The 15,142-nt window shown below is 52.5% G+C and overlaps 1 protein-coding gene across 13 annotated transcripts in view; it reads right to left on the bottom strand.

Annotated features, from left to right (window-relative positions):
- The window catches only part of FMNL2 (formin like 2), a 148,563-nt gene extending 144,547 nt beyond the window's left edge, over positions 1-4,016 (bottom strand). For 2 of the 13 annotated variants that reach the window (XM_074828456.1, XM_074828455.1), the window contains exon 1: positions 3,759-4,013. In XM_074828456.1, coding sequence (XP_074684557.1) covers positions 3,759-3,875 — 117 coding nt within the window. In that variant the 5' untranslated portion in view covers positions 3,876-4,013. Of the gene's footprint in view, positions 1-3,758 lie in introns of all 13 variants that reach the window. The other 11 variants (XM_074828458.1, XM_074828454.1, XM_074828453.1 and 8 more) reach the window with 8 other exon arrangements.
- Between the last annotated feature and the right edge of the window lie 11,126 nt (positions 4,017-15,142).

The raw sequence follows: 15,142 nt of genomic DNA on the forward strand, positions 1-15,142 counted from the left end.
CCTGTTAACCTCACCGCAGATTTGTAATCCAGCAGTCAAATTATGTCAATCACAGCTCATTAGGCAACAATTTACCCTGCCAACTCTGTCCTGGCTGCTTCCTCCAAACCACGTGTCATTTGCAAACGTGCAACCCCATTACGGGTTCAGAGAAGGACCACCCTGCTGCAGGAGCTGGGAGCCTGGCTTTTACCCCCAAACTCACAACCCGCCACATGGGACAGAGGGGCCGTAACGTCTCTGGACGCATCCGGTGCCCTTGCTTCGCAACAGTGCTCGCACACACTGAACAACGGCTTCGTCTGCAGTAAACCAGGGCTGGCTACCAGAATTTGTGATTTATGCACGCTTGCCCCATGTCTCCATGTGACAAAGTCAGGGAAAAAAAAAATAAAATCCAAGAGCCAGGAAGGAAAACTGAGCATGTTGGGGAAAGGACAACGGTGGGAGGGCCCTGCAGACGTGCACCCGAGGGGCTGTGCCAGCCTGGCAAGCTCAAAGCCAGCGCCAGAGCCGGGATCCAGCTCTCAGTTTATCCAGCACCCCTCACGGGCAGATCGGGAACTTGGTGGTGATAACATGCTGCCGCTTCGTTGGACTTTACACTCTTGCGTAAACCTGAAACTAGGGGAGTTATTTCACACATCCTACCAAAAGGGGAGAATTCACATCAGTTTGAGAGGATGGAAAAAACAATACTTAGCTTACAGAGAGAAACCTGGATGTCTCTGGGGATATCCTCCACGTTTTTCTCCTCAAAGTATGTTCCACCAAATACGGTGTCTTCTGGAAAAACACAGACGGACCCTGGTCCTCACTAGCAGAGACGAGTACCAACAGTGCAAGAAACAACCCAGGGAAGCACATTTCCTACACCAGTCCCAGAAACAGTGTCAGGAGACACAGGGAAAATCCTCTCATGACATTTGCCCAGCGGACCAAGAGGTGTGACTCAGCCAGACCCGGCACCACTGTCCTTTGCCTCGGCTGGGCACTGACACACGCGTGCTCAGCGCGTCCTCGGTAATGCCGATGTTACAGACAGGAGGAGGAACGTATTAGCATGGTTAGATTGGAGAGCTTCACCGAAAAAGTGTGACCTGGAGCACTTCCCCATCATCTCCTGCAATTTATGCACCTCAAACCTCAAAGAGCGAGGGTAACCGAGGAGGCAGTGAGGTGACTATGTATGTTTGAAGTCGACAAACTACTTCACCAGAGACCTTCCTCAAGACTAAGGCTGCTAACAACCCAGCAAACGCAGCTAGCGCACACATGCATCACCTCCAGGCGCACCGCTGCTCATCCATCCCCTCGCTGAAGGGACCACAGAGATCCTGGAGAAGATCGGGAGAGTATGTTCAAAGTGGAAAAAATAAAACAAGTCACTTGCGGTAAAAAGGTGGCCAACCTGCACTCTCCTTGTGGACACTCACAGGTTTTAGAGGGCTATGGCTCACTGTGCTGGTTCTGAACAAGGAGAGAAGAATAAAACTTCAAAAATACTTTCGTGAGGCTGCACAGGAGGAATGTTTCCCCGCATGGCCCTACTCTTTACATACACAAACCACTCAGTGCGATGGCTGTACACCTGCACGCAGCTGCAACTCACCCCAGTCGCATGTTCATCAGCGTCAAAAACAGTCTTGGAAACTTCATTGGGGTACGAAAATTGCTATTGTCAGTAAAGCCCTTCGGATCCTCACCAGGGCTCTCCGAGAGCGTGAACAACGCTTGTGCCAGCCTAATTTCTTAAGACAGCACGTAAAGAAGGTGAGATTTAGTCCTATAACCTTCAGCATCTCCTTCTTCATACTCTCATCTCCTGACTAATCCTCTCTCCCTACAGAAAATATTCCTCATCTTTTTTTTCCCCCGACCACCATTCCTTTCTCATTAATCCCTGCTGTTGTACTGCCTGCTCCATTCTGGGGTTTGACCAGTGGCACAGTCATCTTCCCCTCAGAGCCACAGAGAAAACAGAATAATAACAGCCTAGGAGTTTATTCTTTCATAAACTGGCCAGATATTTCCTGGAAACTGCAACAAACACCAGCCATCCCCGGCTGGCTTCAAGAGCAGGCTGAAGGCAATTTTTGGCTGTTTCAGCAGCAGTGTTTGGGCCCCATCTCGCAGCTCCTCCAGATGGGAGCAGACCATCCAACACCCCATTTGTGCAGACATGCATCTGCACGGCCTGCTGCTCCCTCCAGTAAAGCTACAGCACTCGTCCGCTGACCCTTAATTTAAGTCCATCTTCTAAAAACAGATGCCATCTCCTCCTTTCAAGTTACCTCAAGAAACTACAGGCGTGGTCCTGTTATCTCCCATATTTACGTTACACATATCTAACGCACTCTGCTTTCCCAAATGACGTCTCTTCCTTTTACTGATCTAATCAATCGGTCCTAACTCAAAACCACTAATTTTTTTCCCACAGACCATGCACACAAATTAAGCCAGGCACCCTCTTGGTAGGTTAAGATGAGTCACGACTTGATTCTGAGCCACATGCTGCTTGTGGGGGCATCTCCCATCTCTAAAACAACCACGGGTTTCCCCGACAAGAGCAGGGCGAGCTCAGGCTTTTTTTCCACTGTGCCTAATAATCGTAACATCTCACTCGCCATTTGGCTCGTCAGTGGGGGATCCTGACTGAATAGGCTTATTCTTTTCTTAGACATGATAATCTAATTGGGTCTAACCAGAAATAATCCCCAACACACACCAGTTTGTGAATCCTCGCTCAGCACCAGGACAATTTCAAATACCGGGGGGGTGGGGGGGGGGGTGTGTGTGTGTTGCTCTAGTATCTGCTACAGGAATTACTCTCGCAAGAGCTCGCCTGGCTGGGTTTCGCGTGGCATTAGGGGGAACGCGGGGCACGGCACACACATGGGGTTTATTTGCTCTCCTCCCCTAGCTTCGGTTTTTCACGAAAAACGTTGCTCAAAAGTAAGAAGGGCATGGAAGAGTAGGCGGCTCACGATAATCTACTCGCGCAACTTAAGATTCCTGAAAGAAAACAGGACGTTTGCCCAAGGTTTGCAGCACCAAGGGAAGCACTGCCCTTCCTCGGGAAGGTGATCATCAGGTGAGGGGGAAAAGACCAAAATAAAAACCAGAGCCCGACACACGCACCGGCAGCCCAGCCCGGGCTGAAGCGCCCAGAGGGGGCTGTGGGGAGGGCAGGATGTGTCCGGGGGGGGGTGCCCGGGGCCGGCCGAAGGGCGCGGGGCCCCTTCCCAGCCTCCAGGCCGAGGCGAGGCCGCCCCAGGGTCCCGCACCCGCCCGCCCGCTCCTCGCCGCCGGCTTCTCGCTCCCGGCGGTTCCTCCCAGGTTGGCCCGCGATGAGGGGCAGAGCCCGGCGGGGAAGGAGGGGGGGGCACCGCCTCGGCTCGGGGGAAGGCGGCTCTTTGGTGGGAGTGGGGGGGCTCCCGAGACAAAGAGCCGCAGCCGGCACACACACGCCTTGCCCCCGCTCCGCGGCCCCATCCGTCCCGCCGAGCCCACCTGTGCCGCCGGCCCCCGGCGGGGCTGAGGCGGCAGCCGCCGAGGGGACAGTGCGGCGGGGCAGCTCCCGCCTCCCAACTTTTCCCCCATGATTTCCCCCCCTCCCCTCCTCCTCCCGCCGCTCCTCGCTGCCCGCACACACCCCCGGGGGCCCCGCAACTCCTCGGCGGCCCCTCGGCGGAGGCCGGCGGGACGCGGCGCCCCCCTCCCCGCTCCCCCCCACAGACAATGGGGCCGGTACTCACCAGGACGACGGCGAAGCGCTCCTCCAGCTCGCCGGGCTCGGGCATGGGCAGCTTGAGGGGCACGCTGTGCGCCCTGAACTCTGTCTGCTGCGAGTCCACGCTCCCCGCGTTACCCATGGCGGCGGCGGCGGCAGCAGCAGCGGCGGCGGCGGCGGCCCCTCCGCGCTGCCTCCGCGCTCCGCGCCGCCGAGCCAGGCGGGCTCCGCGCCCCGCGGTCGCCCTCTAGCACCGACGGCGGAACGCCGCGCCGCCGCCCGTCATGGCTCGCCGCCCTCGCCCTCCCCCCGGGGCGGGCTCGCTACGGCTCCGGCTCCTCCAGCTCCGGCGGCTCCGGCGGCGGCGGCTCCCCCGCATGCCGGCCCGCACAAAGCCCCGCTCCGCCCCCGGCCCGGGGCGCGCTGGGACTCGTAGTCCCGCCGCCCGTCCGGGGGGAGGGAGGGAAGGGGCTGGCGGCGGACCCGCCGCCCGCCTCAGGGCTGAGGCGACCCCTCGGCGTCCATTTTACCTCAGCGGGCTGCGCCGGCCCCCGAGGCCTTTCCCCAGGCGGGCGGGAGACGGGACAGGGGGTCCGCGCCGGCGGGGCAGCAGCGCGCGGGCTGTGGCTCTCCGGATGGCTGGAGGGGTGCCGGTGGGTGGGCTGCGGGCTCTGCCTCGCTCGGCTTCGGGTGGCGGGAAAGCTTTCAGCCGCGCTGAGGGGCGTTGAGGGAGTCGCGGCCACGCTGAGAGACGTTGAGGGAGTCACAGCCACTCTGAGGGGTGTTGAGGGACTCGTGGCCATGTTGAGGAGCTTTCAGGGAGTCATGGCCACTCTGAGGGGTGTTGAGGGAGTTGCAGCCCCACTGAGGGATGTTGAGGGAGTCGCAGCCACACTGAAAGGCTTTCAGGGAGTCATGGCCATGTTGAGGGGCATTGAGGGAGTCACAGCCACTCTGAGGGGCTTTCAGGGACTTGCAGCCTCGCTGAAGGACATTGAGGGAGGCACAGCCACACTGAGGGGCTTTCAGGGAGTCATGGCCACATTGAGAGGCATTGAGGGAGTCACAGTCACTCTGAGGAACGTTGAAGGAGTCGCAGCCACTCTGAGGGGTGTTGAGGGAGTTGCGGCCATTTTGAGAGGTTTTGAGGGAGTCGCAGCCACTCTGAGGGGCATTGAGGGAGTCACAGCCACTCTGAGGGGTGTTGAGGGAGTTGCAGCCATGTTGAGGGGTGTTGAGGGAGTCACAGCCACTCTGAGGGGCTTTCAGGGAGTCACAGCCACTCTGAGGGGTGTTGAGGGAGTTGCGGCCATGTTGAGGGATGTTGAGGGACTCGTGGCCATGTCGAGGGGCTTTCAGGGAGTCACGGCCACTCTGAGGGGCGTTGCTGGAGTCGTGGCCACACTGAGGGGCTTTCAGGGCGTTGCAGCCCCACCAGGCACCCCCACAGCCCACATCTTGATTTACAGAAGTCATTACAATGGGACAGTCAATCTCCATAGGGTCAGGGTGACACCACCCAGAGAAATCCGTAATCGAGACAATGCCACCTCGGCATAATTGGGAGGATCATCCTTCTCCCAAGCGTATCAGAGCTGCCTGCTCTTCAGATGTCATCTTCCATTCCTTTATCATTCCCTGCAAGTTCTCCCTGACACAGCCTTTAAGCGTTGTGGTGGTCAAACCCAGGCCCTGTTCATGTTTTAATCCAGGACATTGTGCAGGGGATGTGTTGGGAACACGGTACCTCAGTACCTCCTTTCAGTTCGAAGGCAATTCTGCAGCTCAGCTTGAGATGGCATTGACCCATTTGGTGACAGTGCTGTATTCCACTTTTATCTGTTTTATTCTGCAGTCCAAGACCTAATTCCCTTCCTGCCAATCCATATCACACTGTCTTATATTAACACTTGATTATCCTTCCAGGGAAGAATGATTTTTACTCAGCTCTCACCTTCACAACAACACTCCTACTGCTATTTCTCTTCCTGGTCATCACGGCCGTCCATCCGTCCTTGCTTTGGCGTCCCAGCGCTGGGGTGCGCGCCTGCACCGCTTTGGTGCTCTGCTTTGTGCCAGCTCACAATTACGGATAAAATTACAAACATCATTAAAGGCTTTGAGTGATTATCTGTGAAGTTCTGCCTTTTGCTGCCAGCTAGTTCAGGAATTCGGTACATCTCATGAATCAAGCTACACGATGATTTACTAACGCTGTTACCTGCAGCCGGCAGTAAATGTACCAGCACGCTCTGCAGTGGGATTTGGCCAGATCCTTAAATTTTTCTGGGATGTGGGAGCGTTTCTGGCTTTGCCTGGTAGAAGATGGTAAATATCCACATGGAGATTAATTTGAGGGGAAAAAAGCAAGAAGAATGATTGTTTAGAAAAGGACCATTTCTTAACTTATGTTATCTTGGATGACAGTTGTGCTAGAGGCACAGCTTCCGAAGCTGCCACAAAAAGGAGTGCATGGGAGTCATGTGCTGCAACACACGCACTCCTGCAGTTGAAACCCAAGGAAGTGACAGCAAGCTTTTCCCTGTGTGTCCTCTAAACCCACAACTAATTAAACATGCTCATTCTAATTAAAAAAAAAAGCACGTCATATGTTCACGACTGGGATGGTGAGCAGCACGCCCTGTCCTGGCTTACGCCCCACCAGGGCACCTTGTGCACGGAGCATCAGCCAGTGCAGGGCTTGGCCCGGGACCCTGAGCGATGCTGAAGGTGTGGATTTCTGCTCCGCGGGCACTGGAGAGTGTGCTACCCCGGGGACAGGTCAGAATTTCATACAGCTGCTTTGGTAAAAATCTAGAATTCTTGCAATATCCTTAATAAAGTTTTAAAATGCTAGACAGTTCTTGGGAGTTAATAACAACATTGTTGTCGATAGTGAAGGAAATAGTAACGGATACTTTGCCTGATGTCTTTTATCTAAGACTATCACAATTCTTTGAAAGATTAATTAGTTAATTAAGCTTCACAACACTGCTGTGAGATAAGGGAGCATTAGACTATCACAGATAACAGACAAGGGTCAGAGTGCAGGGCGCTGAGGACAGTCTCTAACTGAGGATCCTTTGCTCTCCCAGCAATGGATTGCCAACTGCCCTGAGCACTTGCCGCTCCCCAGGCTCGTGGTGCGGAGCGGGACCTCATCAACACCCCAAAGGGCTCCCAGGCACCCAAAGCTGAGCACTGCAAATCAGAAACCACCCACCGTTACCCTCAGCTCCCTTTCAAACCCAGCGGAATCGTGGTGCTTGAGTATCCTTGATACACCCGTTGTGTGGTGAAGTGGCACTTGTCTTACACTGCATAGGGAAAGGTGAACATGACACAGCTTTACAAATAAACCCGAGTGTCGCTGTTAATTACCTATGACCACAAACTTACTCCAGTATGAGGAGTCCCAGCATTTGCCCAGTCAGTAACTCCCACCATGGAAGCACTCGGGAGTCTTATTTTCTGAATCAAGAGGAAATCATCTCAATTTGTAAGTCCCTCTGGACAAAGGGAGGTGTTCGGGGACTGGGAGCCGCTGCTAGCCACACATACCTGGGAAAGGTGAGGATAATTGCAGGGCAAGCTGGATTCTTTGGCTTAGATTTCGGCAAGAAGCCAAAGGCAGCTCTAAACCATGCTATAAGGCATATTCAGTTCAAAACCAGACTTGCAAAAGTTTTAATGAAACTAACCATCCATACGTACAGCGACTGTTTAACATCAGTGCAGCAGTGCAAAGGAAAGGAATTCTTTTAAGAGAACAAGATGATTTTTGAGCAATTTGTTCTAGGCTGGATCTGGGATGTCAACATTTGCAAATGTCAAAATTAGTGTGGCAACAGTGCTACACAAAAAAGCTACTTAGCTGGTTTACAAGCTAAAGAAGTTATTCTGGGATAAAAATTAATAAACAAGACCTTCGTTTTTACATTTATTTATTTAAACTAAATAACCAGCTATGCCAAGCATGATTTACAGAGCTCATCCCAGGCAGCCGGGCGATTCACACTGGTGATGCCACCGGGGATGTCGTTGTCTGCACTGGGGTTAATGGCCGTACCAGCTCTGCAAGGGCTCCGTGCCATGACCGCGTGTGGAATTTCACTGGAGAATGAGACAAATACTTCTCGGCCTTTACTGAAGCTAACTGGTACCTCTGTTTGTCACCAAAACGTCCACATTAAAACAAAGCTGGAAGTTTGGGTCCAAGTCTTCAAGTCCCCTGAACCAGTGTCTACTTCTCTATCTATGGAAGAAACTCTGAAGGGAAAAGAAGATTGTTTTATGAACCCTCACTTTCCCCCAGTGCTCAGCATTTCTTCATAGATCCTGAGCTGACATTTCAGTGACATGCCAGGGGATCTGATATAATGTTCTTAAAGCTGGAGGGTCAGTGTCAGGCTTTAATAAATAGCTAGATCCTAGCTCAGCAGTGGCAAAGGTAGTATTCATTCACAATAAAGATGTAGCGCAACCGTAAATGCCATTGCGAGGGCTGAGCGGTGTACACTTAAGAAGAGATTATTGATTGCAGCACATGAACAGCTGACCTTGCCTAGAAGATACAGATTACTTTTTCTGTAATAAATGCAAAAAAAAACCCCAGGCTGCTTTCTGAGAACAGTCTTCTCAAGGAAAATCAGCTTCTGCGGGGATTTCCTGATGATGGGAAATAAATACTTGATAGTCTTTATCCTCGTGCACATCCACTGTTAAAGAAGAGGCGGTTTCACTTGGGTTTGTCATGTTTTACCTAGTACAATGTATCTGCTATCTAATTCAGTGTCCATTAGGCTTTTATTTATAGCAATTTCCTACAAATACCAGAAACCCACCTTATCTAGCTACAACAGATTGTAGAAAGAAGATGCAAAATAACGGTCAGACCTGTTAGCCTCAGTGTCATTGTAGCTTATCTTAGAACAGCATGTATTTGGTTTGAGAATTAATTAAATACAACTCTAAAAACCACTGGGAACTGAGAAGTTCGCAGTCATTCCGAAGGACCTCACCAGTTGCCATATCGACATCTTTTCTACAACCACCTGTACGTCGGCACATAAAGCCTTGTCAGCTTTGATCCTACCTTCTGCCACGTAGGTGGGCACGTCTGCCCCTCTTCTACTCTCTCTTTTCATGCCTGTGTCCACATCCTCACTGCGCAATTGCTGTTTCTGCATCCTGTGCTGAGATCTGAGCTTGTGATAACAGATGGAAATGCTCAGTCCCAGCACACCGAGTTATTAGGTTCATATCTTATTAGCCCTCTGATTTTTCTCTGTCTGCTAGAAATTAAATTATTAACTTGGAATCTGATTTACTTGCAGCAGCTATGCTCTGGTTTAACTGTGCTGACGTCCTTGGCCTTACTTCCATCACTTGTTTGTGTAGAGCAGATGCAGCTTCATCAAAGCAAACTGTGATGTCAAGAGCGATGAGATCAGTCCCCAGTTTCTGCTCAGGACCACTCCTCTCCTGGCAGCAAGCACTAAATATTCCATCCAGATCTCCTACATGAGGGCGCCCAGAGTTACACCCGCTTAATCCAAGGCCGATCGATCCTTTCAGTCTCACTGCTTCTTTCAGAGGCGCGAGGACGCCTCCCAGCCCATGGTGCTGGACTGACAAGCCTGAGGCCAGGCCACGTGTGAGCCCAGCACCGAGCGTGTGATGACGCACAGCAACACACAGCGGGGGTGAAGTGCAACCCTGACGACGGTACCTACGTGATACTGCTTTTTCTCAGTACCACTTGGAAATATTTAGCACAATGATTTTGCAGTTTTCTTCTGAGTTTTGATTTGTTCCTTAAAAATACGTGGGCTTAATCAGTGCATGAGGGCCGTGTGTGCAAGGGCAGCGTGGCAGCAGGACAGCAGGCCAGGGCTCAGCAGTGAGAGCTCTCACTAGCCTGGAGGGTTTGATTTTTCCAAGGAAGTTTGAGCAGACGTGTTTAGCAGCAAAGCTGCAGTAATGGCAAACAGCCCTGTTTCTGCCACTGACCCGGATTTCTGAGAGGTGCCGTGAGGCCCCCAAACTCATTTGCCGTTTCTCCGCGGGGCCTGCGCCTGGTTTTCTGCCTGCTGGCAAGGCTGAAGGCAGAGCTGCGGAGTCAGCCCGGCCCACCTGGCTGACTCAAGGGCAGGGCTTGGACCACGGGCATTACCTGACTGCTTCAGGCGGGGACCCAGAGCCGGATGATGGCCTTCAACGCTCGGGCCTCGTCCTGGTCCTGTGCTGTTAAAACCAGTGGGGAGGCCTGTGGGCAGCCCATGTCAGTGTTGTGGTTTTTTTCTCCTCCTTTTCCCTTTTTTGCCCCTATGCGAGGGAAGGGGCAGGCAGCCTGTGACCCTTTCCCTCTCCTATGGAGGGAAGCCTGGCAGGAGGAGCGGGTGCAGGACCACAGTGGAGGTTTTCTAATGGTTACAGCAGCTTTTTCACCAGCCCTGCCTGGACTCTCTGTCTTGCAGCACCTTCCCCTTCACAAACATCCTGTGGCTGCAGAAGGCTGAGGCCTTCATTTGAGGAAACACGCCTCTTGCCCTGCAGACCCAGGTGCCCTCGGTGGCACCATACGGCTGAGGTGGACCTTGGGGAAGGACACGCGTGAGCTGCTGGCACAGAGCAGCAGCACTCCAGCCGCCGGCTCAGCGCTGGGATGACTCCTGGGAAAACACCTCCGACAAGCCCGGCTCCCTCTGCCTTGGAGCACGGAGCAGAGCAGGGGGGCCACAGGCCACCCCGCTCCACCCTGCTGCATCGTGACCCCGGGATCTCGGCAGGCAGAGGCAGTGCAGGATCCTGGTCGTTTTTAAAGGTGAGGCTGTGCTGTTTCAGCAAAACTAGGATTGTTCTCAGTGGAGTGCAAACCTGCCGGCCACCACAGTCTGTTGAGGACCCAGTCCGATTTATCTTTAGCAAAACTCAGATTATTATTCTTCTCTGGGCAGCTAGACTGAATGATTTGCTACAGTTTGGAGAGAAAAATCAGTTACAGAAAACAGCACGAGCATTTGTTCTGTGGGATGCAGCACAGAGAGTGTCTGCTTTTAAAACACGTCCCCAAGAGAGGCGCTTACAAACACAGGGTGCTCACTCATCTGTCACGCTTCTTCAAGAAATTAATACAATTTAAGGCTAAAATTTTCCATGCGCTGCAAACGAGAGGATACAGCTTTGTGATCCTCGCTCAGCCTGTATCTGTGCACGTCAGAGAAGCTTCGGGGCCGTGCGCTGCCCTGGAGACGCTCGCACAGCGCACGGCGGGCTGCCTGCTGGAGGAGGTGGGCTGTTCAGCAGGGTCAGGATGCTGGTGGGTGGCTCAGAGCCTGCAAGCTCACTCGAATGAAAGCAAATAACCAACCAACAAAGCGGAGCTGAGGGGACGTGGGGGGGTCCCCAGGACAGGGCCCGCAGGCAGTGCACAACTTTCCTGCCTCCTCCATCCCCCTCCCTCCCACCTTCTCCCAGCACTTTGCGAAAAATTTCAGCATTTAACTTTAAAACAGGGCACAAAGGCTGGAGGGGGAGAATCCCCCAGAAGAGCACGGGACTGTGAAGATGTGCATGGGGGGCTGGAGGGCCCTGGCGCCCTTGCTCCAGCGTCGGGGGTGCTCCAGCCTGCAGGCAGTGCTCACTGGGGCAGCCCCCGGCATGTGCCCTTCCAAAGCGGGGGGCTGAGAAGAGCCCGTGACGCTCCAGAGCAAGACGTGGGATCTCTGCATTCAGTCTCACGCCATCTCACTCACAAGCAAATGTAACACGAGTGTTATTTTCTGGTGTGATGCACCCTGGCCGGGAGCTCGTTCGTGATTTATTGGCAGGAAGGCAAGCAGACAAAACACAACTTCTGAATTCCCAGAAAGGCAAAGAATTGTAAATGCTAATGAAACTGAGATAATGGAGCAGAAAATAATGGTAGGGAATGAGTCAATATTTAATAAAGGTTATATCTGAGTGTAACGCAGCACTTTCTGAACTCAGATGGAGACAGAGGCCAGACTAGATGTGTATCTCTGTGCCTATCTGTCACCTTTAAACTGGCTGTAAAAACCATCGATAGGACAGAAGCACCAGAATCATTTTTTAAGATGGGGACATTTTCTAGCCTTTGTGGACTGTTGTTATGAATTGCAAAGCGATTTTTCTCTCTCTGTTTTCTTTTTTTTTTTTTGTCTCCCCAGAAGAGTTCTCAGCGTGTGGAATGGAGGGGCTGTAGTTCAGTCGACTCCTCAGCCCTCAGCTGGCTCGTCGCTCCAAACGACAGCCGTGGGACAATGCCACCCATTGTACCCGCGGCAGGAGAAAAGCTCGGTGTGCTTCCACGCAGGCTTCGGACAGAAATGCTGCACAAGTTTCCATTGTTTTTCCACCAAAGGCTCTTGACAAAGAACTCCCGAGGATGGTTAGGCAAGAGGAATAAAATTAATTTAATTTTTTCAGCTGATAGCAGCTGTTTAGAGGCCTTAAATGGGTTTCAGAACTCATGAGAAAAATATGGATTTCAATTTACAGGACTGATTAATAACATTTGTCTCCCAGCAAGGCAGGGGGAGGGGGAGGATTTGCAAGAGCGGGAGTTGTGCAGGCGCTGGAAACACCTTTCCCAGACCTTGCGTTTTAAAACACGTTTTCTAATCTCACCAGCTCTCTCTTTATTGAAGTTTCACTGCGGTCGGAGCTCCCCGCAGCGCAGAGCCCCCCTTGCCTCAGCCCCCTCCTTCCCGCCGAGCCGCTGCACGCGAGGGCGAGGCGGGGCGGGCGGCGCTGCAACCCTCTTTTTACTTTTGTTTGAAATTTAGGGACTCTTCTGCGTTTCCCAAGGGGAAGAGTTGCCTGCATCCGTGTCCACATCCCTGGCTGCTGGAGACGTGTGGGGTGTGAGCTCTGCCAGGAATGCACCCTGTTCCTCACGACACAGGTGATCTTGTAGAGACGGGCGTGGAGTCCCTGCGTGTAGCTGTGGCCCGTGAGGTCCCACCCGGTCCCATGGTGGGTGGAGGCTCATGAGGAGGATAAGTGGCGTCACAGGCTTCATGTGTCTGATTTTCACCAAACTGGTGGGACTGTCTTCACCTCTGAGGGCCTGTTTGTGGTGGATACTGGTCTGAAATTAATCAGGCTCAGCTGATGGCTTTTCAGTGGAGCAAAAAGCGCTGCCATGGGAGCTCAGGTGCACGAATCTGGAGTTCCTCGGCTGCCCGGCACTTGGACTAGTAGTTGCTTTGCTCCTGACCCACGGCTGGCAGGCCAGGACATGGACAGGTCCGTTTCCCTCCAGATTCCACAGGGCAATGTTTTGTTCCGATGCTAAATTAAATGAAAGGTCAACAATGCAGGCTTTCCCATAAAACAAAGATTTCCCCTTTCCAACCAACTCTGATTTCCCCTTTCCAACCAACTATGAACATCTCTGCTTCCGTTACAAGACAAGGAGAACAGAAGTTCACAATGAATTATTTACCGCCTCAGTGAAACGGGACTGAAGGCAGACTGAGACACGAGTGAAATGATGTTAGATGCAGGGAGCGTGAGGAAAACTTGCTGCATCTTTAATAGCTTTTTTAAGAAACCAGCTGTGAGGGTGTGGAGATACCAGCTGATAGCACTTCCAGAGTCCCCGTTGCTTTCTGGCCGACTGCACAGCTATGTCTGATGGTTACGTGTGCAGTGACACCACCGTGGGTGCCAGCATCACCTTGGAAAGGTGCAACCCAAACCCTCCTTCAGCTGGAGAAACGCTTGTGGTGTTGTTCACGCACGGCCTCAGGGCATCCCCTACCTTAGGGCACATCCCCGTGCGTGCAGCTGCACCCAGCCAGCACCAAGACACCACGCTGAAAAATGCGGTGATGGAGTAGTCCTGTACCGGCTCACACCTGATTTGTGGCTGAATAAATCAAGGAACAAATGCTAAAGCACGGCTCTGGAGCCCACTGCACGCTCTCCTCTGCTCCCTGGCAGCAGCCAGGATTGCGCCTTGTCCTTGACTGTGCTTTGGGCCGACAAGGTGGAGGAGCTCACAGTGCTGCCTCCCTGGGGATAAAGGCATACGGCAGAGAACGCGGGTTTCCGAGCTGTCGGTAACAGAATTAAAGCACATTTCCCAGAAAACAGGATGGGGTGACAAACTGAGCCTCTTCTTTGCATGGGGCAAAACTCAGCCTAAACCAAGACGCGTGTGTGTCTGTGCCTGTTGTATATTTTTTTAAGGCACGTGCCTGCATATGCATGCGTGTTAGAACTACAGCCTTTTTAAGGTTTCAAAGGAAATGAAGCTGTTGGTAGAGAAAATATTTACAGATGGATAGCAGTCGCTACATCCTTTTGGCTGGTGTTTGAATGCTTGCCTTGCAAATCATATCATTCAGCCACAAAACCAGGCCAAGCTAGTAATTATTGTTTGGGATGTGAAACGGGAATTGAGTGTGACCAGTGGCCATGCAAAGTGCTAAGACGTGTGTCAGAGAAAATGCTTATTCAGAAGGATTTTAAACAGTGTCCCGAAATGGACTGCAACAACGTTATCTAAAAGCCATTTAACGGAGCACTTTTCCATACATGATTGCTATCCGATTCCTGCCGACTCAGCTCCTCTTTGTTTTGCTTCTCCTTGCTAGCTAGAACAGAGATGCTGCAGTGCACGATTGGGTGGGTGACCTCAGTCTCAATGCCAAATGGATGACTAAAATGAACACAGAAAATACAATCCATTGTCTTCTCCCTGAAATGCCAGCTTTGTTCCACGTGGAGCTGCTGGCTTATCGGTATAACCCCTTCGATGCTGCACCGAGATTTAAACTCTGCTGTCTCTGCCCTATCATTAATTCACATTTTTTAAAAATACTGGTGTCATATAAAGGCTTATTTTGTGCCTGGCAAACGGCAGATCAAGTGGGATGACAGGGTGGTGCGACGCCACTCACTGAAAGCAGCTCAGTACTCAGAGCTTGATGCAAGTCCACCTGGAATCAGTGTTTTCATCTCTGGTTGTGACTTAATCTGAGTGTGGGGGCTGAAGACATTTTTTTAACATGTACAAAATTACAGTCTTCACAATCGCTGGGCCTGGTCCCCTCCAGAGGAGGAGCATGTTGGGGATTTTACCCGGTGTCTTGGTGGCAGATCACTTACCGTGGTGTGCGAGACGCTCCCAGCTCTCCCCTCAGTGAGCTCAATTCCAGCAACACGTTCAGGGCTGGGAATCCCACGCAGTGCTTGGCACTCTGGATTTAGGCACTTAAACCCTGGAGAAGGCTTAAAGTCAACCCATGCTCTCCTCGTTTTCTCTGGCCGAACCTGACCTGCTGTTTGCCGGGCAAGCAGCTTTCCCAGACCCGTTATCAGACACCTTTGTCTCCCCGAGGGCTGCGGGGGACCCCGGCTTGGCTCCATGGCAGG

Source organism: Strix aluco, chromosome 6, assembly GCF_031877795.1.
Source record: "Strix aluco isolate bStrAlu1 chromosome 6, bStrAlu1.hap1, whole genome shotgun sequence".
NCBI lineage: Eukaryota > Metazoa > Chordata > Aves > Strigiformes > Strigidae > Strix > Strix aluco.